Source organism: Oncorhynchus keta, chromosome 10 (assembly GCF_023373465.1).
Source record: "Oncorhynchus keta strain PuntledgeMale-10-30-2019 chromosome 10, Oket_V2, whole genome shotgun sequence".
Classification (NCBI taxonomy): domain Eukaryota; kingdom Metazoa; phylum Chordata; class Actinopteri; order Salmoniformes; family Salmonidae; genus Oncorhynchus; species Oncorhynchus keta.
The window spans coordinates 66,257,571-66,280,334 of NC_068430.1; the positions used below are offsets into that span (position 1 = coordinate 66,257,571).

At 44.5% G+C, this 22,764-nt stretch overlaps 1 protein-coding gene across 1 annotated transcript; it reads left to right on the forward strand.

Annotated features, from left to right (window-relative positions):
• The first annotated feature begins 866 nt into the window (after positions 1 to 866).
• LOC118389251 (insulin-like growth factor-binding protein 4) lies at positions 867 to 21,430 on the forward strand. The gene is made up of 4 exons (XM_035779128.2): positions 867 to 1,965; positions 12,529 to 12,692; positions 13,233 to 13,358; positions 17,320 to 21,430. Exons 1-4 carry the CDS (start codon positions 1,605 to 1,607, stop codon positions 17,455 to 17,457), a joined length of 789 nt encoding a protein of 262 aa, XP_035635021.2. The 5' UTR covers positions 867 to 1,604; the 3' UTR covers positions 17,458 to 21,430.
• Positions 21,431 to 22,764: the final 1,334 nt, after the last annotated feature.

Sequence of the window (22,764 nt, forward strand, 5' to 3'; positions counted from 1 at the left end):
CCAAGCTTTGTTATTTCAACAATGCTTTGTCATTAGCTGGAGGTGTATGTGTGTGTGTTTGTGAAAGAGAGTTTAAGATGGCATGGAAGTGGTTTTCTTTATCCCCTTTGTGTGTATATGAATGCCTTTTACTGCAAGTGAGAATAATAGCTTTCCAGATACGTTGTTCTCTGTGTGTGGGTTTGTGTGTCAGTGTGCAAGTGCACATTCAGGCTAGTGTGTATTTAGAGAGAGAATGAGAGAGGGGGGTGAGAGAGAGAGAGGGGGAGTAGGGGTTAGTGGTTCAAGGCAAGCTATTGTAATGATGCGAATTAGAAATGTGTGTACACAGTCGCTGTGAAGGTGCTGCCAGCTCTTGAGTCTGAATGTGAGAGAGGAGAAGGCTTTAGTTACATATTTTGTCCCTGTGATTCTGTGTTATAAAGGGACAAAAAGTGAGATACTCATTGTGTGAATATTCAACATAGGGAAAGAGAGAGTGAGAGTGGGTAGAGAGAGAGAGTGAATGTGTGTGTGTGTGTGTGTGTGTGTGTGTGTGTGTGTGTGTGTGTGTGTGTGTGTGTGTGTGTGTGTGTGTGTGTGTGTGTGTGTGTGTGTGTGTGTGTGTGTGTGTGTGTGTGTGTGTGTGTGTGTGTGTGTGTGTGTGTGTGTGTGTGTGTGTGTGTGTGTGTGTGTGTGTGTGTGTGTGTGGAGGGTGGTTCAGCCCAGTATTTCTTCCCTGCAATTCTGTGTGAGCATTCAAGATTGAGAGAGAAAAAGTGAGGGAGAGAGTATGTGTGTGTGTCTCTGTGTGAGAGCATGAGTGAGAGACAGCAAGAGAAAAAGAGAGAGTGAGGGAGAGAGAGAGAGAGAGAGAGAAAGAGCGAGAGCGCTTTAGCCTGGCATTTCTTCCCTGTGCCTTTCAGCTCCTCTCCCCCTGAAGAAGGAGGCGTGTCCATTGGCCAGCAGTATAAATTCCAAGAGGAACCACTCGTGTAGAGCCATTCTCAGGAGCAACCCATTGCCCTGCACCCCATATGGAAGACGAAATTGCTACTCGACTTGAAAAACTTGATGCCCCTTCCCTACACCTGGACATTGGCAAACCACAGACTTTTCTCTTTGCACTATAAGAGGCTTCATGGGCTCTGTGTGAATTCTACTTGAAGGGACAAAGACTCACCTAAATAGACCAGTGGACATTTGTTCTACTTCCCAACAAATAACCACTTTGTGCGACTCAAAGACGTAAAGACTTTCGTCGCATGGGAGAGCAAGGACTAGATATTTAGCATTCTTTGATCTACCTGCATTCCTTTTCTAACCTCCCAAACATCCTAGGGCTAGGAAATTGAGCCTAAGAAACGGTGAGGTAAAACAGCGGGGACATTGTGTTCCAACTCCTGCCAAAACCCCTGCCACCCGAAACACCAACCAGCGGGCAACATCAAAGACCAAACCCTCCAACCGCCTCCCTCCTCCTCCTTACCCTCCAAAACTAAAGCAGAGACCAAACAGTTGTGGGTGAGAGAGCAGAGAAACAGAAGGAATACTAACAAACGAACTGCGGGAAAGTGCAAGAGAAATCGAGGGCAAAGATTTGAGATCACGCCTTCGGGACTGCCATGGTGCGAGGTCGCGGTGCGGCTATAGCGCCGCCCTGCTGGGGCCTGTGGGCAGTGGGTGCCCTTTCGCTGGCGACCCTGTGTCTGACGGAGGAGGCCATCCGCTGCCCCGTGTGCTCTGAGGAGCGGCTGGCCAGCTGCCAGCTGCCTGATGGCAGCTGCGAAGAGACGGTGAGGGAGGCGGGCTGCGGCTGCTGCCCCACCTGCGCCCTGGCCAAGGGGGTGCACTGCGGCGTCTACTCGCCCCGCTGCGGCACGGGGCTCCGTTGCTACCCACCGCGGAACGTGGAGAGGCCCCTCCACTCGCTCATGCATGGCCAGGGAGTGTGCAACGACGAGAGGGATGTGGAAGAGAACTCAGGTGAGACAATAGGGAAGGTGTGGTTGCGGGATACCGGTATCTTTAACGCTTGTCCACTGATGTGGCTGTATGTGCAGGTGGCATCACTGGGGGGTCACCCTCTGTTAAAAATGGGTGATGCATTATGTTATCCCACCTTCTTTTCTTCAGTTGTGGTCCGACTCTCCATATTGTATTTTAGGCTACTGTGCGCAACACTCTTAGTGGCGCACTGGCACGCCTACCCAGAAATTAGGACACCTCAACAATAGCCTCAGTCGTTTTCCAGGTTAGTACTGTATATAATATGATGTAACTGTAAATCAAGCCTGGTGGACTGGTTGGTATCTCTCTCACACCCTCTCTTCCTCTCTCTCCCTCTCTCATGTTGGATCATAGCTGGTCCGGTTGGACCATACGCACATAAGAGGGCCAGGGTGCCGGGGCTGGGCCAGAGTGTTCTCTCCCTGCTCCCTGCTCTTACCTGAGCTGGGGAGGGTGTGGCAATGTGCTGCTTGTTTGCTCTAATCTCCGCTAAGCCTCGGCCCAGAGCACACACACCAGCTCTTCACGCATGGCCTGACCCGAGAGCACACAGTCCCCCCTGCTGTTTTGCGCCCGGCCGTACACAGTAAAAGGACACCTTCTGCCTTAGACAGAGCAGAAAAGGTATCGCTCAGAGAGAGAAGCACTGTGGGGATAGTATGGCTGGCCGTGTGTGTGTATGGAAATATCAAATCAAATGTCATTTGTCACATGCGCAGAATACAACAGGTGTAGACCCTACAGTGAAATGGTTACTTACAAGCCCTAACCAACAATGCAGTTAAAAAAGTAACAAATAATTAAAAAGCAGCATTAAAATAACATTAGCGAGGCCATATACAAGGGGTACAGGTACAGACAGAGTCAGTGTATGAGGGCTCCGGTTAGTCGAGGTACATGCAGGTGGAGTTATTAAAGTGACTATGCATAGATAATAACAGAGAGTAGCAGTAGTGTAAAAGGAAGGGGGGGGGAGCAAAGCAAATAGTCTGGGTAGCCATTTGATTAGATGTTCAGGAGTCTTATGGCTTGGGGGTAGAAGCTTTTTAGAAGCTTCTTGGACCTAGACTTGGCGCTCCAGTACAGCTTGCCATCCTAGTCATAGAACAGTCTATGTCTAGGGTGGCTGGAGTCTTTGACAATTTTTAGGGCCTTCCTCTAACACCGCCTGGTATAGAGGTCTGGATGTCAGGAAGCTTGGCCACAGTGTTGTATTGGTCCGTACGCACTACCCTCTGTAGTGCCTTGCGGTCGGAGGCCGAGCAGTTGCCGTACCAGGCAGTGATGTTCTCAATGATGCAGCTGTAGAACCTTTTGAGGATCTGAGGACCCATGCCAAATCTTTTCAGTTTCCTGAGGGGAAATAGGTTTTGTTGTGTCCTCTTGATGACTGTCTTGGTGTGCTTGGACCATGTTAGTTTGTTGGTGATGTGGACACCAAGGAACTTGAAGCTCTCAACCTGCTCCACCATAGCCCCTTCGATGAGAATGGGGGTGTGCTCGGTCCTCCTTTTCCTGTAGTCCACAATCATCTTCTTTGTCTTGATCACGTTGAGGGAGAGGTTGTTGTCCTGTCACCACATGGCCATATCTCTGACCTCCTCCCTATAGGCTGTCTCGTCGGTGTCGGTGATCAGGCCTACCACTGTTGTGTCATCGGCAAACTTAATGATGGTGTTGGAGTCGTGCCTGGCCATGCAGTCATGAGTGAACAGGGAGTACAGGAGAGGACTGAGCATGCACCCCTGAGGGTCCCCCTCGTTGAGGATCAGCATGGCGGATGTGTTGTAACCTATCCTTACCATCTGGGGGCGGCCCGTCAGGAAGTCCAGGATCCAGTTGCAGAGGAAGGTGTTTAGTCCCAGGGTCCTTAGCTTAGTGATGAGCTTTGAGGGCACTATGGTGTTGAATACTGGGCTGTAGTCAATGAATAGCATTCTCATATAGGTGTACCTTTTGTCCAGGTGGGAAAGGGCAGTGTGGAGCGCAATAGAGATTGCATAATCTGTGGATCTGTTTGGGTGATATGCAAATTGGAGTGGGTCTATCGTTACTGGGATAATGGTGTTGATATGAGCCATGAAAAGCCTTTCAAAGCACTTCATGGCTACAGACGAGTGCTATGGGTCGGTAGTCATTTAGGCAGGTTACCTTAGTGTTCTTGGACGCAGGGACTATGGTGGTCTGCTTGAAACATGTTGGTATTACAGACTCAGACAGGGAGAGGTTGAAAATGTCAGTGAAGACACTTGCCAGTTGGTCAGCGCATGCTCTGAGTACACATCGTGGTAATCCGTCTGGCCCTGCGGCCTTGTGAATGTTGACCTGTTTAAAGGTCTTACTCACATCGGATGTGGAGAGCGTGATCACATTTCCGTGCTCTGTGTGTGGGTTTGTATATGTATGCATGTGTTTTTGCGTGTGTGTTCAGTGTATGTGTGTGTGTGTGTGTGTGTGTGTGTGTGTGTGTGTGTGTGTGTGTGTGTGTGTGTGTGTGTGTGTGTGTGTGTGTGTGTGTGTGTGTGTGTGTGTGTGTGTGTGTGTGTGTGTATGTGTGTGTATGTGTATGTGTATGTGTATGTGTATGTGTATGTGTGTGTATGTGTATGTGTATGTGTGTGTGTGTGTGTGTGTGTGTGTGTGTGTGTGTGTGTGTGTGTGTGTGTGTGTGTGTGTGTGTGTACGTACACTATATATACAAAAGTATGTCACCCCTTCAAATGAGTGGATTTGGCTATTTCAGCCACACCCGTTGATGACAGGTGTATAAAATCAAGCTCACAGCCATGCAATCTCCATAGACAAACATTAGCAGTAGAATGGCTTTACTGAAGAGGTCAGTGACTTTCAACAGGGCATGTCATAAGATGCCACATTTCCAACAAGTCAGTTCGTCAAATCTCTGGCCTGCTAGAGCAGCCCTGGTTAACTGTAAGTGCTGTTATTGTGAAGTGGGAATGTCTAGGAGCAACAACGGCTCAGCTGCGTTGTTGCACAAAGTGAGGTCCATAGAGAAATTATTTGTTGAGATCGGTGTGTAAGAACTTGAATGGCCTGCACAGAGCCCTGACTTCAACCCCATTGACCACCTTTGGGATGAATTGGAACGCTGACTGTGAACCAGGCCTAATCGCCCAACATCAGTGCCCGACCTCACTAATGCTCTTGTGGCTGTATGGAAGCAAGTCCCTGCAGCAATGTTCCAACATCTAGTGGAAAGTCTTCCCAGAAGAGTGGATGCTGTTATAGCTGCAAAGGGGGGACCAACTCCATATTAATGCCCATGATTTTGGAATGAGTTTTCAAACGAACAGGTGTCCACATACTTGTGGTCATGTAGTGTCTGTGTGAGTGTGAACTGAATGTGAAATGTGTGAGAATGCATTATAAGTGTATGTGTATATATTTGTGAGTGCATGCATTTGTGTATTGATGTAGCTGCAGTATATGTGGGCGTATGCACCATATGTGTGAATGTATGTCCATCTCTGTGTGTATCCTGTTATCGATCTCAGCATGTTAATACGTGGTCATGTGTGTGTGTGTTGTATTGCAGGGAACTGTATGTGCGTGCGTGTGTGTGCGTGCGTGTGTGTGTGTGTGTGGGTGGGTGTGTGTGTTTAACAAGAGGAGGTAATAAAAGCTGCCTGTCTGCCTGTATGAAATTACTCTGTAATGGAGTGCTGCCAGTCTCAGGCTATTAGAGCTCTCTGCAATCAGTAATTCATTCTCACTCTCTTCATGGCCCCATTCCTCCTCCTCTTCACTGGCATTGCAGATGTCTAACTGACTGACTCCTCTTTTACTGGAGATGTCTTGTTCACTTCCCTCTGCAGACATCTTGATACAACTCCTGTCTTTTTCCTCTCACGGTAGTCACATTCTTCTTCCTACTGCAGCAGCAGAGGTCTGGTTCCACTTTAACATCTAATACTGTATGGCTTATCTGCTATTCCTGTTCCATCATATTCTTCAGATTGCAGCAGATGAAACTGTTCCTGCTTTTTAATTCTTCCTCTCTCCCCTTCCAAAGCAGGGGGACCTCGTAGACAGTTTTTCATGGTGGCGATTTCCATTATGCCAAAGAAGTTTAGTAGCGATCGTAAAAACGTACCGCGAACGAAGCAATTCACTCATTTGTTCCAGATCTCATCCCCACTGATTGTTCTAACGTCGCTTCTTCGACCAGCACCGCCGCTGCCGGGACCTCCAACGGGTATCGGTAATGAAGGTGAACTATCTCCCAGTTCCAAGCAGCACAGCAAGGCAAGACTTTGGACAGACTTGAACAGCCCTCAACTTCCAGGCTTCGTCTGACATGGCACTCTATTCTCAGGGCTCTGGTCAAAAGTAGTGCTCTGCTTTAGGGAGAATATGGTGCCATTTTGGATGCACTTCCAGAGACCCAAGTCTCCAGTCGTCTCCAGCACTACTGCATCAGTTTCCCCCTGGGCCTGGGTGACTTGCTGCTCCTCTCCCCCCCCTGCCCTGGAGCGCATCGTCCACCGTCCAGCTCTGCTGCATCAGTTTCCCCCTGGGCCTGGGTGACTTGCTGCTCCTCTCCCCCCCCTGCCCTGGAGCGCATCGCCCACCGTCCAGCTCTGCTAGGATGAGCTCATCGGCACGCTTGCTGCCAGAGCAGAAATCAGAGCCTTCTGCTCTGTGCGAGGCCAGCCTAGGTTAGGCCAGCACATAGCGTGACTAAACGGAATCAGAGACAGGGGGAAAGCTGTTTAGTGCATGATAAAAGGTTGACTGTCTTGATTTTGGTTCTGCATGGCTTAATCTGGCTGAACGTTTTTCCCTAAACATTGTTGACTGAATGACTTCCCCATCCCCACCATTGTGTTGTCTGTTTGAGGCGAGCAGCGCTGAAGCAGAAGTGGGCTAAAGTGTGAATGTTCAGCGGTTTGGGAGTTCTCGTAAACTCTCTCGACAAGATAGGGGGTGTCAGCGATTGATGAAATGCTAAATGGTGTCGAAATGTTTGGATGTTTTGTTCTCAGTGTTCTGGAATCCCACTATCCCAGTGTTGAGCTTTGGTTGACCCCCCCTGGGTCCTGTCATGAAGGAAAGTACCCCCCCAACGTAGCCCTACTCAATAAGTCTTACATCAACACTTCGGTGCAGCGCCTTTGAAACCTCATGCGCCAGAGAGACAGGAAGAAAAGGGAAAGAGAGAGAGAGAGAGAACAGAGAGACAGGAAGAAAAGGGAAAGAGAGAGAGAGAGAGAACAGAGAGAGAGGAAGAGAGAGGGAGGAAGAAAAGGGAAAGAGAGAGAGAGAGAGAACAGAGAGAGAGGAAGAGAGAGGGAGGAAGAAAAGGGAAAGAGAGAGAGAGAGAGAGAACAGAGAGAGAGGAAGAGAGAGGGAGGAAGAAAAGGGAAAGAGAGAGAGAGAGAGAGAGAACAGAGAGAGAGGAAGAGAGAGGGAGGAAGAAAAGGGAAAGAGAGAGAGAGAGAGAACAGAGAGAGAGGAAGAGAGAGGGAGGAAGAAAAGGGAAAGAGAGAGAGAGAGAACAGAGAGAGAGGAAGAGAGAGGGAGGAAGAAAAGGGAGAGAGAGAGAGAACAGAGAGAGAGGAAGAGAGAGGGAGGAAGAAAAGGGAAAGAGAGAGAGAGAGAACAGAGAGAGAGGAAGAGAGAGGGAAAGAGAGAGAGAGAGAGAGAGAGAACAGAGAGACAGGAAGAAAAGGGAAAGAGAGAGAGAGAGAGAACAGAGAGAGAGGAAGAGAGAGGGAGGAAGAAAAGGGAAAGAGAGAGAGAGAGAGAACAGAGAGAGAGGAAGAGAGAGGGAAAGAGAGAGAGAGAGAGAGAACAGAGAGACAGGAAGAAAAGGGAAAGAGAGAGAGAACAGAGAGAACAGAGAGACAGGAAGAAAAGGGAAAGAGAGAGAGAGAGAGAACAGAGAGAGAGGAAGAGAGAGGGAGGAAGAGAAAAACCCAAGCCACAAGTATATGAGTTCCTTTGTGGCACATTTGCCGGGTTTATCCATTATTAAACCGAGGGGTACATCTCCTTGAGACGCTTCCCGCACTGCCCCAGACCTAGCAACAGTGAACATGTATGATAAAAATAGAATCGTTTTTTTTTTTTTTTAATGGAACAGATTCCCAAAGAAAAGGACACCGTAGGGGGAAGGTGTATGACTGATCCTGAATTGACAGTAGGTGTACAGATGACTTGCTACCATCAAGCAGCAGTCCCAGAGACTGAGATGTTGCCTCATATCCCGATGAAACGGTCAATACTCAGAATATAACATTTTCATATGTTTTGTCAATAAACATTTCCCAAAGCTAGCCTGTCATTTCCATGGACCGACGCACAGACCATTTAAATCTGAGGAATACATGTCCAGATTCAATCTACTGTGCGCATTCTGTTACTTTCCTTCAAGTTCAAAGCTACAGTGTTTCGGAAACCCAATTTCCATAGCAACTGCAAGCACTGGAGTACATTCTGCATCTTATCATGTCCCGCAGGTCTATTGCAGTTCCTTAATAACTGATTCTTAGAAACGCTCTCTCAATCCTAATTCTTAGAAATCATTACGAGGGCTTGGAATCCATTCCAGCATTCCGACTGGGTCTCCTTTGGTGTCATATTCAAATGCTTCACGACCCTTTGAAACTCGAACATGTAAAAGTATTCACAAGCAGATACAGATGTCAATGGAAATGTCATTACTGGAATGAGGTGTTGCGAATGCCGTTCACGCGGGTGGTAAGCTGAAAGGAGCCACATGTGTCTGATGCACAGTATGAATCTGCATTTTAGGCAGGCCCGATCAGTGGCACTTCTAGTCAGCCATCTGTTCTTGTCAACCATCCCACAACTCCTGTTCTTCTTACGATGTGAGGAAAACACTTGTCTGTGTGCTCGCTGGAATGATGAAACTGATTCAATAATTTCTCTGTGGCCAATGAGGATATGTTGGGGAAACAAATTGCAGATGTCCCTGATGGCGTGTTTTGGTCCTTATTATTTGCTTACTTTGGGTATTTATCCCATTTGTACAGCTGGGCTTTCTGCAGCAGAACTCAGTAAATGTGATTAGCTAATTGATCCCTCCATGGAACCATGGATTTAGGACCCCCTCCTGGTGTTGGAGCTGTGGAGACAGAGATACACAAACAAACCAACTGGCGCTGAGTAACAACACAGAGCGACGATGAGCTAGCTGGCCGTCAAATTCAAAATACGCCTAATCCTCGGAGCCCAGTGAAATAAAAGTCCCTCGTAAACTGTGTGAGTTCATGTGTGAACGTATTAAACAGCAACCGCTCCCATCATGCTTTGTTTGGAAACATCCCATGTAAACACTTATATCACAAACATCTGGCAGGGGAACATCTGGCAGGGGAACATCTGGCAGGGGACTCAGCCCATGGTGCATTGTTTGAACAGTCGCTCATTAATTTTGAATTAAGCCTGTTGTCTGTATTTACGCGCGGTTTGCACACTAGAGACTCAAATATACTGCAATCAAAATGTGCTTAATCACTGCGAGCAGTGTTGCTATTGGCATGAGACGTGTGTTGTTGTAATGTTTTATGTTGTATTTTGGTGCATGATCCTGTTTTGTGGGATATTCTTACTGTACACGAGCAAAAACAACCCAAACCAACCAGTAATTATGGTTCAGTTCTTATTTCATGGATAATTCATTTTGGCCTACTTTTGTGGGGTACCTACCTCTATTTATGGCTGCTCTATGGTTTAAGCAGAGAAGTAAAATGGAAGTTTAAGAAAAAAAAGGGGAAGGGTAGTTGAGCACAACCATTTTTATTGTAATAATGTCCACATGTATTATTTTACAGTATAGAAATATGCCATAAAGCACTATGGACCAATAAGCTTCAAATACACCCCCAAAAGTGGAGGGTAACACTTTAGTTAAACAGATTGTACACATTCTTGCTAATGCCAGCTTACACATAGAGCAAAGAGTTGACATAGGCTATGCAGTGGGAGACAACTTGTGTCAAACGTGCACTATTTACATTCAAGCGTGCCAAACGCCCACTGTCTCCTCACCCAGATTTCCACTGATGCAATGGCGGCTGACGATAAGCATCTCGCTAGCTGACATACTATAATGCTATATAGTGTAACAAAGTCCAGCCTACGGAGCCAGACATATCCCCCAGGACAGTGTTGAGACTAGGACACATGCTCCATCCAGACTCCCAGTGACAGCTGCAACTGGAACAGTGGAGTTCCATGCCACCCTCTGAACCTCTGTGGGCTGGGAGTGGGAACACACCACCAACATTCCCTAGCAAACACCTCACTGGAGGACGGTTAAGTCAGAGGAAATGACAAGAAAAATGGTTTGCAACTCGGTCGGTTGTAGACTAGTCTGCACTAATTCAATGATATGACGGAAAACGACGATGGTTTCAGGGATCCTGCAGCTCTTGGACACACATTAACTTTACGCAAACCTCCCGGGTTGACATGTTGATGGCCTTTGGTTTTTAAACGCTGTCAAAACAGAGGGAAATGTTAGAGCCTTCATCAGAACAGTCTTAAAATCGAGTCTTTCTTTATCTTGGCTATGCACCTGTGGCTGGGGTTGGATCCGAGTGCAAACTGCACACTGTCCGTACTTGTGTTCTTCGTCATAACTCTTGAAAAAGGAATCTAGCTGAAATGGTTTTGGCCCTGTTTCTTTTCTTCTTCTGTTTGTTTAACATGATACTTTTTTTATTAAAAGAAGATTATACTTGGATTTTTTTCCCTGGAGTGCGTCCCACCCTTTCTATTCCTCATCACAGCAGCCTGCCTTGTGCCTTAGCCTGCCTGTGTTTGAAACTGAGATGTTGATACAATCCTCCCGAAACCACACAATGAAGCAGCAGCTTCCTCCCCGGAGAACAGAGGTGGCAGCAAACAGGACATGGTACCTCTGACCCACTTTTAAATAACTTTGGGCTTGTATGAAATGGCACTCCAAAAGAGCATGGATTCGGCAAACCGCTAAATGGCAAAAGAGGGAAAGAACAACTTATGGGGAGACGGGAAAACAGCTGAAGTCGTACTGGGTCTGGAAAAAAGTGCCGACGAGTAAGGCCAACGGAAATATACAAACCCCCGGTCAGCAGAGCACAGCCTGTCAATCAACTTCAGAGCAACTCCCTCACTTCAACCTCACGTACAGAGGTACGGTATAGAAATGTAAACTTCTCATCTCATTACTAAAATATGACTAGAATAGCTAATGGAAAGCCCTTTACCCCAAGTCTGAAACAGACAAAGGTCACCTTACCTCATGAGTAGGCTTGTCTATCCGTTGTTCAATAAATTCACAACAAAACCTATTGAAAGCTAATTGCTATTTAATCCTAATTACAGAGTGAATTACCTTGGAAAACGTGGAAAGGTCAGAGGGCAATGCAGAAGATCTGACTATGAGAGAAAGTAGGTTCCCAGAAGCAACTGGTATTACGCCACACTGACGTGAGACACCATTCATGCTTTGATCTTTCCAGTGATCTGGCAGAAAAAGCTCAAGGCAGCACTTAAAACCCAGGCTCTGGGTGCTATGGTTGCAGTGCCAATCCATGAAAGGTCACAGGTCACAAGCAGAACAGCAAAGAACAGTTGGTGGGGGAAAAAGTTCTTTGGGTTTTACCAACCAACCCTGCAAAGGCCACAGGTGAACAGTCAAGCCAGAACAAAACAGCTGTAAATCTCTCCACACTCCATACCTTTGACAACCGGCACCTTGTGACACTGCAAAATACCCTCTTCCAATCTCCATCTGGCACAGTGAGGGTTTCTTTTGCTGTAGGGGAGGTGGAGGGTTGGAGGGGGCAGTTTCCTTAGGAAACAGCTGGCTGCCTGCAGGGTCAAAGAACTGGGTGATTGTTGCAAGGTAAATGTGGCACAGGCCACAATGGGTAGGCAGGCAGTGAGGAGAGAGGGGGTGGTCATTTCAAATGCATCAATAGCTCTCCTTGGCAGAAGTGTGGTGCCAGTGGTTAAAGGAAGACCAAGAGAGCTGAAGTCCAAATTGAGATTACTGTACTTTACCCCCCTGAGTGGGAACACCACTGTTTGTCCTTGATGCTAAGCCCGTTTGTTAGCCTACAATTCCCCATTGTGTTTTCATCAAATCAAATGTTATTGGTCCCATACACATATTAATGGAAAGATAGCTCTGTGTTGGTATGACAATGTTTGCGTTGGGTCAGATCAGTAATATGCTGTAAATTTGGTACATTAAATTATACATTTTCATGCAATCAACAAATTGCGTAAAGCCTCTGAGAGGCAGTGTAATTTACAGAGAAGCCTGTCAAAAATGGCATGGTCTATTGTTTTAACTCTTGTGTTGTGACACATATGATTTGCGACTATGTACGGGTTGGGATTGCGAGTCTTTCATGTGTTGTGTAGGTTGTAGCTCTAGAGGTTTCCCTTGTAAAAGAGGTCTCTTGACATTGATAGGACTTACTGGATAAATAAAGGTTTAAATAAAAAGCCTGTGACTTGTAGTGCTGTGACTCAATGGTAACTCTTGTGTCCCCACAGCGATGGACAGACAGGATGAGATCATCCCTGAGCACCCAAATAACAGTAACATCCGCTGCAGTCCCCAGGACAAGCGCTGCATTCAGAAGACCCTGGCCCGCCACCCCGCCAAATCCACCAATCAGAGAAGCAATAACGCCAGGGAGGATCCAAAGGCTGCCCTGGTGAGCGCACCAACCACCGTTCACCTCTGTATAAGAAAAGATTACACATAAAGATTACGTATAGGAAAACATTACATACGCACATTTAAAGTATTTGAGCAGGTGCTGGATGTAAAAAATGATGTCGCCCCATAACGTTCAACTAGAGTCGAGTGGAGTCTAGTTACTAGACCGACGCAGGTCTAACAGGTGTTTTCGATGACTATTTTACAGAACGAAATCCATGAGCTTAGCAGTTAGATTACAAACGACATGTAACCTATTCGTTATTTGCAGCACTCAACATTTCATGGTCATCTCATGAAACGTAACCCAGGTGTTCACTGAAATCAACAACAAAGGGTAGTATAAGACTGTTTACCATTTCCAGATACCTACATGGACGTATATGAGCATACATGGGCGTACATTTCCAAACATCTACATGGGCCGCACTAGCCTGAGTACCAGTCTGTTTAGCTAAAGTTCCACTCCTTATTGTGGCAAGGAGCGGAATGATACCTGAACAGATTTACAACTAATTCCACTGGTTGTCCTCAGGCTCCATGTCGTGCTGAGCTGCAGAGAGCGCTGGACCGACTGGTGTCCAACACTCGCACTCACGAGGATCTCTACAGCATCCCCATACCCAACTGTGACAAGAACGGAGACTTCCATGCCAAGCAGGTTTGTCGACTGACAAGTAGTCATTATCCCACTGTTCTCTATATTATGCACTATTCAGGAAGTACTCCTTGACATACTCCAAAACGGCACCTTATTTATTCCTTATATAGTGCACTACCTTTAACCAGAGCCATATTGGGCACTACCAAAAAAGTAGACCACTATAAGGAATATCGTGCCATTTTGGATGCAGACATTTATCCAGGTAGTCTGTGGAGAAGGTCTTTAGCAAGCGAGATCCGATCACCTATCATTCACTCGGTCTGGCATCAGACAGGCACATGCGCCCACACTACACAAACAATCCCCTCTAACTTCGTCACTGCTCTATTAGCCAAAACACAACATGTCTGTGTAGCAGCATTGTTTTATGTGAACATTTTCTCCTGCCAAGACTCTACATCTACAGACAAGCAGTGATTTATCAAAGAAAATCCAAGCTGAACCGTCTACATACAACACAGTGGTTAACCTGAAATGGTTGACAGTAATCGCTCCATTTCTGGGATAGATGTCATTAGCTTTTTGAAGTAATTATTTCTTGTTATGTCTGAAATGGGCGACTTTGTAGATAAGACCGGGACGAATCTGAGAACACGGAGCTAGATATGGCTCGTTGCTCTGTGGAGCTGAATACGCTACGAAGCAACAGGCGTAGCAGAGTCAGTCAGTGTTAAACGGCTTACCCTGCCAAGGGCATCAGAGTCTGGGGTCAGGCTTGATTGTGTAACACAGTTAAAGTACCCTTGTCTGCTCGGTATAGTGTGTAAAAGGCATCTGTTTACTGTTTATCTATAATTGCATTGTGGTAGAGCTTTTACGGCACCCCTTGTGAGCATAACTAAGGTTATGAGAGGTCATCAGGCATCTTTTCATTGCACAGGGGGAATCTCAATAGGAAAGTTGAGCCAAGCTGATTCAAAACCACCCAAGGTTATGTACAGAAATGTATCACTCAGTGGTTATGATTCATACAACTTTGAGTTTCTATTCAATTGCTTCATATTCGCACTGGTGAGAATGAGGGGCTTGAGAGAAAGTTATTCACTAAAGGAACAATGTCAAATATAACAGTGGTTTGATTTTTAAGGTACCCCAGGTTTGAAATGTAAGGTACCGTAAAGATGGAATCCGCAGTAGGGGGTAAACATCGCCACTGGCCGCCCTACCACCGTTGTTATTGTTTTGGTTTCCGAGCTGAGGAGAGTCGTGCAGCATGGTGGAAAAAATGATTGCAGTACATATTGCTCTCTTCTATCGTGCGTGCAATGATGTCCGAGGATGACAAAAAGTGTTTGGTGTTTGCAGTAACTTCTTTGTTGTTGTAATATCACAAACGGACGTGGCTCTTTCACCATTAAGTAATCCAGCTTTAAGGGACCTAAGTGCTATTAAGAAACTGCAATACCTTATGTCAGAGTTCCTGTGGTTTTCTGAGCCAAGTTTTCTGAGCCAAAAATATATATATCGCTGTTGGACATAAAATACTATAGAATGCATACATAGAGAGGCATATGTGATCGTATCATAATGTAATCAAGGTTTGAAATGATTCTGTTTTTGTCAAATAGTATATCTGTTTGAGATTCTTGCGGCCAATTTGCAGTGTACAAAATATTTAGAACTATTTTCCAGCCTCCGACGATCCTTTCAAAGAAAAATCGGCCCACGGCTGAATGTATTTAGGCACCATACCTTATGCCATTTATCTGTATCATATGCTTATCATGCAATAAGTGCTATTTGGCTTGTGACTGATACCTGTCTGGTTTCTTGTGTCTAACAGGTGTTTTCAATTACTATTTTACAGATCAAAATCCATGAGCTTAGCAGTTAAGTTACAAACGACATGTAACCTATTCATTATTTGCAGCCATCAACATTGAATGGTCATGTCATGAAACGTAACCCAGGTGTTCACTGAAATCAACAACAGAGGGTAGTATAAAACATGTTTACCATTTCCAGATACCTACATGGCCGTATATGACCATACATGGGCGTACATTTCCAAACATCTAAAGTTGAAGTCAGAAGTTTACATACAACTTAGGTTGGAGTCATTAAAACTTGTTATTCAACCACTCCACAAATTTCTTGTAAACAAACTATAGTTTTGGCAAGTCGGTTAGGACATCTACTTTGTGCATGACACAAGTAATTTTTCCAACAATTGTTTACAGACAGATTATTTCACTTATAATTCACTGCATCACAATTCCAGAAGGTCAGAAGTTTACATACACCAAGTTGACTGTGCCTTTAAACAGCATGGACAATTCCAGACATTGATGTTATGGCTTTAGAAGCTTCTGATAAGGCAATTGACATAATTTGATTCAATTGGAGGTGTACCTGTGGATGTATTTCAAGACCTACCTTCAAACTCAGTGCCTCTTTGCTTGACATCATGGGAAAATCAAAAGAAATCAGCCAAGACCTCAGAAAAACATTTGTAGACCTCCACAAGTCTGGTTCGACCATGGGAGCAATTTCCAAACACCTGAAGGTACCACATTCATCTGTACAAACAAGTAGAAACACCATGGGACCACGCAGCCATCATGCCGCTCAGAAAGGAGACACGTTCTGTCTTCTAGAGATGGTGTGAAAAGTGTATATCAATCCCAGAACAACATCAAAGGACCTTGTGAAGATGCTGTAGGAAACAGGTACAAAAGTATCTATATCCACAGTAAAACGAGTCCTATAACAACATAACCTGAAAGTCCGCTCAGCAAGGAAGAAACCACTGAAACCACTGCAGTTGCAAACTACGGTTTGCAACTGCACATGGGGACAAAGATCGTACTTTTTGGAGAAATGTCCTCTGGTCTGATGAAACAAAAATGTAACTTTTTGGCCATATTCTATCCTTATGTTTGGAGGAAAAAGGGGGAGGCTTGTAAGCCAAAGAACACCATCCCAACCGTGAAGCACGGGGGTGGCAGCATCATGTTGTGGGTGTGCTTTGCTGCAGGAGGGACTGGTGCACCTCACAAAGTAGATGCCATCCTGAATGAGGAAAATTATGTGGATATATTGAAGCAACATCTCAAGATATCAGTCAGGAAGTTAAAGCTTGGTCGCAAATGAGTCTTCCAATTGGACAATGACCCCAAGCATACTTACAAAGTTGTGGCAAAATGGCTTAAGGATAACAAAGTCAAGGTATTGGAGTGGCCATCACAAAGCCCTGACCTCAATCCCATAGAAAATGAGTGGGCAGAACTGAAAAAGTGTGTGCGAGCAAGAAGGCCTACAAACCTGAAGCTTGTAGAAGGCTACCTGAAACGTTTGATCCAAGTAAAACAATTTAAAGGCAATGCTACCAAATACTAATTGAGTGTATGTAAACTTATGACCCACTGGGAATGTGTTGAAAGAAATAAAAGCTGAAATAAATCATTCTCTACTATTATTCTGACATTTCACATTTTTTAAATAAAGAGGTGATCCTAACTGTCCTAAGACACCTAAGAATTTTTAGTAGGATTAAATGTCAGGAATTGTGAAAAACTGAGTTGAAATGTATTTGGCTAAGGTGTATGTAAACTTCTGACTTGAACTGTACATGGGCCACACTGGCCTGGGTACCAGTTTAGCTAACGTTCCACTCCTTGCCAAAGATTAGAATGACAGGAGTGGCAAGGAGCGGAACGATCGCTGAACAGATTTACAACTAATTCCACTGGTCTTCCTCAAGCTCCATGTTGTGCTGAATTTTTCAGCGACAAAAATATATATTTAGTTGTTGGACATAGAATCACCAGGAAATCAGCTCAAAATGATTCAATTTAGGAAATCTGTGCCCAAGTATTCCCATGCATACATAGAAAGGCATATGTGATCGTATCACAATGTAATCAAGGTTTGAAATGATTCTGTTTTTGTCAACTAGTATAAACTAGTATATCATTTGGCTTGTGACTGACACCTGTCTTGTTTCCTGTGTCTACAGTGTCAGCCAGCACGTGACGGGCAGCGGGGAAAGTGCTGGTGTGTCGACCAGAAGACGGGCATGAGGCTGCCGGGGCCCCTGGAGCTGCGGGGGGAACTGGACTGCCACCAGCTAATGACTGCAACCATGAGAGAGTGAGGAGGGGACCGGCGGGGGCCCTGGGGGGCCAGGGCTAGGGCTTAGGGCCAGCCAAATTCTACTGGTGCTGTTTAGTTACAACTATGGAAGGAAAGGACTTAACCCTAAAGCCCCACTTCACGTGAGGCTAACGGTACTTGCTTGATATGAAAAAGATAAAAAGGAAACCATAGAATTTTGTTATTTTATTATTGTTTGTTTCCGTGTGTGAGTGTATGTCTGTATGCATCTTTTTGAGCACATGTGTGTATTTTATGATTCTGTGAAGTTGGGAAGATGCTCTTGCTTTAAATAACAGGTGGCAAACAACAGGCCCCCAAATAAAAGTGTTGTAATCATTCTTCTCAAAACAGGACAACGTTGGTTTTGTATAGTTCAGTTGAACTCTGATTTCCATCTCTTAGCATCTTTGAAACAAAAAACATAAAACCTTTTCGCATGAGTTAAGTGTCCTAACATGGCTCAACATCGACCATTCAGCAGCAGCTGTAGAAAATAATGAATATTGGGAGTGTGTGTGAGAGAGAGAGAATTACCAATTGATGATAAGCCGCAGCTTTTCACAACATTTGGAGACATGTAGTGAAAAGAGAGATTACTTTTGAAAGAATAAACTGTACCTCCAAGAGGAGCCCAGAATAGATGTGCTTTACCGCTACCCCCCTCTCGTTCCCTCCTCTCCGCTTCCCTCCATTCTCTTTGACTGGGAGCTCTCTCTCTCTGGCTTATTTGTCCAGGGGGACTGGCATCATAGCTGGGCTCGGGACTCTGTACACTGCTGATAGGATAATCTTGTTTCTCCAGCTGGGGCTAAAGTGCTAAGACGCCAGTGCTGCTGCTCTCATGTTTGTATGAATATGCTTCTATATACAGGATTTCTTTCCAACCAAGAGACTGCTTGTTGGCAGTATTGTGTAGTTTATAGTGGTGCTATACACTCATTGTGCCAAAAATGTTTTTTTTCTTCCCCCTGTGCTTTTTGAGGGGGATTGTTTCTTCAGAAGGAGACAGATACAAACTCCCAGATGAGGGGGACAATCTTAGAATAGCCTACATGTGTGACTGACCACAAATACTGTCTAGCTGTCACACAAATATCTCCAAGTTTTTATACTACATTGATTAAATAAAACATACAACTAAATACACAGATATCAGTGGGAGCATTACTATAGTTAACCGCCTGACTGTTTCATGGACTAATGTAGAGACTTTGCATGATTGTAGCATGTGTGGCTAGTGAAAACCCCTTACGGCTATAAGAGAAGAGGACTTAATGACTGCATGATGAAAAAAACACGCTCTAGACATCCTTTGTAATTGCTAGCTAGTTGAAATGTTTGGAGAAACATCAGATGTCTATATAATAACATTAGAAACCTCACAGAGAGGTAGCATCATGCTCATACATGGACTCCCTCCAGTATAAATAAGTGAACACCCTTGACTTTTACTCTGGCAGAGCCAGTTATCAGGTTTGACATCATCGATGAAGCAGTATATGAGCAAAGGAATCGTTGATTTGTATTATTATGTTGACAAACTTACTGGTGCATCATACTCCTACATACCTTCCACATATACTACGTGGACAAGACTGTTAACATCCCTACAGCGATTTGATTGTATTGTATTGCAAATGGGTGGAAAAGATCATGATTGGTTCCCTCGGAATATGATCTATGATGTGATTGGTTGATTGACTGACTCAGGCTAAACCTGTGGACCACAGGGAGTACAGGAGAGAAGAAGACCCTTGAATGCAGGACAGTCTGATCAGTGAGTTCAGTGAGGTCGGTCGTTTGTCATTTCTAGAAACGGATGGTGCACTTAATCCTCCCCTGAGAGAGTTGGGTTACTAATTGACTCCAGGAAGGATTCATCTCGCCGGGACATTCATTATTGGTGTTAACAGTACACTGGCACAGTTAGCTTCATGTAGAGGCGAGGGGACAGTGCCGAGGGGGTAAACCAGACGGACGTGGGCAGCAGTTGTCCTGCTTCCTCTTTCAAGAACTGAAAGAAGAGTGCAGAACAGGCTGTCCGAAAACTGACTCCTACAAATGATAGGCAGCTCTTTTTGTCAGCAGAGATGTGAGTAGATAGACTAGAGGGAGAGGGAATAGAGACCGTGTGAGTGATAGAGCGCTAGAGAGTCCAAGCTACATTGGGATTGCACTGATTTGCTCTCACAAAGCCACATCGTGTCTGAAAGGCACACAACTTTTACCATTCACTCTTTCTCTCACATACCCCTCTGGTTTGACAGAGGAGCCTAGAAGTCATTCAAGGCCTTTCCTCTGGCTGTTATCCAGAGCAGCAGAACACATACTGTAGCAAGTCCAACTAAGCCCAACATAGCAACGCCCTTCATCATGGTTGTGCTGTCATTGCTACCTACCATGGGTAGTAAATGTTGGGACAGAAACATCTTATTTCATTAGGCAACATTGAACATTCACACCTCCCAGCCTGAGGACAAAGTAGATAGAACACCAGCTGTATTACATTGCCATTCAGAATCACAATAACAAAGACATTTGGGTCGATGTGTGACATGACCTGACATGAGCCGGGCCAAAGACAATTATTGCGGACTTAGCCAATTGTACTGTATCTGTAACTTGCTTCCTTGTAAAAAAATATATATATATATAATAAAAACACTGCCAAAGTTATGCAAAGGATCTATGGGATATTGTATGTTAATACTGTTGTAGTTTACCTAGCAGTCCTTCAATCGATGACTTATCTTCTGAACTTATTACTAACCTGTAGACATTTACTTAACCTACATATGGTAAACTTTGACCAAAACTGTGACCAAACAAACACACATCCCCGGTGGGCTGGTTGAACCGACATCCAGTTTTGCCTGCTTCTGGGTCATTAACCTTGAAACGGAGCCTCTTGATGATCACTAATAGTTCATATTAGCTTTTTCTCCAATAGACAAGTCCCTAAAGTGTATTTTTGGCTCTCTGAGGCTATTCAATGAAACGGGATGCTCTTACTTTCCGCCACATTCCACCATGACATCCACTATTCCCCTAGACTACATAAGAGCAGTTCCACCCCAGCAGCACCCAATGAAAAGTCCATCTTCAAAAAGCTGGTCATATTTTAATTGTCATTGTAAAAATTCCTTGTTCTTAACCGTTATCACACATAATTTCAACAAAGCTACTGATGTCATTCCCAACTAGAAAGACATAGGAAATGGTATTAAGGAAGGAGGATATACTGTAGCTGATGAGTTGATTGTATTCCAAACGCAATGAAGTGACACAAACAATGAAAGGCAGCCCCAAAGATGTTATGAGCGAAGGTATTTTGAGGCATGAAAGCCCAAAAACTATAGGAGTGCTTTGTGTACATTACATTGTATTCCCTTGTCATGTACTGAATAACACTATACATAAGTCTAAGGCCTTATCTTTACAAGCAGGCTGTCCTTGTAAATAAGAATTTGTTCTTAACTGACTTGCCTAGTTAAATAAAGGTTTAAAAAGTCACATGGGTCATACAGTAGAACATTCCATTTCTGTGCTACTGTAGATATTATCAAGTCAATGGTCCTGGTTTTCCTTTTGGATCCAAGACTTTGGTGTTTCATTTACATTAAACTGTGTATACTTACACTATATTACTTGATCTCTAACTTTTGCTCTACTGTCTTTGTATTTCCGAGGGATATTCCTGTTTTCCTTGGACTTTACCTGTTAATTCTACTGTAAAAAGATTCAAAGTAACTTTTGCATGTGTAGCCTAGCTATATACTGGGTTTAAACATGTCAAGATCTTGTATGTGTGGTCCAGAACAGGGCCATGCTTTACAAACATTGAAGAACACGCAGCAAGAATTTGTGCTTGTTATGGAATAATAATTTGGTTACCTTAGAAATGTTTACTCTATGAGAGAATTGTATACATTGTATTAGATCGAATGAAATCATAAACGTGTAGCATCTGATCTCTGGCCTGATTCTTTTCCTCTCTAAACGACTGCATGGCATATAAAATATTCCACCACACAGGAGATACTGAGGTGGCAGGTAGCCTAGTAGTGGTTAGAGCGTTGGACTAGTAACTGAAAGGTTGCAAGCTCAAATCCCCAAGCTGACAAGGTAAAAATCTGTTGTTCTAACCCTGAACAAGGCAGTTAACCCAATGTTCCTAGGCCATCATTGAAAATAAGAATTTGTTCTTAACTGACTTGCCTACTTAAATAAAATACTGAGTTCAGGGAAAGTGCATACTGTGCTAAGTGTAGGCCATACATTGTATGTAGGCCATACATTGTATGTAGGCCATACATTGTATGTAGGCCATACATTGTATGTAGGCCATACATTGCACAAGAACTGAGGGTGCACTTCTAAACGGGTTGTTTCTATCATTATGTCTGGACCATCAAAGGCTAAGAAAAACATAATCTCATTACTGTTTTCCAGGTCCACCACACAATCATAGCTCCAGGTCAACCAACCGAGTCAGAAAGGCTGAAGTTTCTGTCAACTGAAAATCTCAAGAATGTATTTTGCCGGATGTAACTTTTGAAGACTTGTTAACAGAAATACATTTTCTAACTCCGCTTAAATATACACGTCGTTAACAGTAATACTCAAGGCATGTCCAACGAATACCGTAGGAATGATACAGCATAATAGTGTGACTGCCACCGCTTCTAAAAATACCTGCATGGTCCACCACCAGAGTCAACTTTCAAGGCTGATTCGTTCCACTGCCTGAGACTATTGGTGAGCCCTACAGGCGTAAGAAGAACTGAGCCTGAATCAGAATACCCCAGAACTTTCAGAAAAAAAATCATGTGCCTAATCCAAAAATGGGAAGTCAATAGAGATTTACGTGGAATCCTCTGCTTGATTTAAAATGGGATTGGACTTTCCCAGCCTGCAGGCATCCAGAATCACAGGACTGTGCCAAGGAGACCTGGGGGTGTGTCAGTTAAGCCCTTACATCTGGCATTTAGTCTAGGGGTCATCCATCTCTGCACACTTCTCCCCAGTACATGAACAATAGGCTATATGAAATACTTACGAAATATAATGGAGTACTGCATAACAGGTGCCACACATCAAGTGAGTGATGCAGTGATAGAGGTCAACGTACGCAAGCTGGCCTATCCATAGATATCGAACAGTACTATCTCAATAACTGTCGCAGAGAAAATGGCGTTTTTTTCTGTATTCAAGATATTTGAACTGTATTCAAGGTCGTGTTGGAAGACAATACAAATAGAGGGTCACACCATGATCAATAGTCTGACAAATCAAACAACAAGTG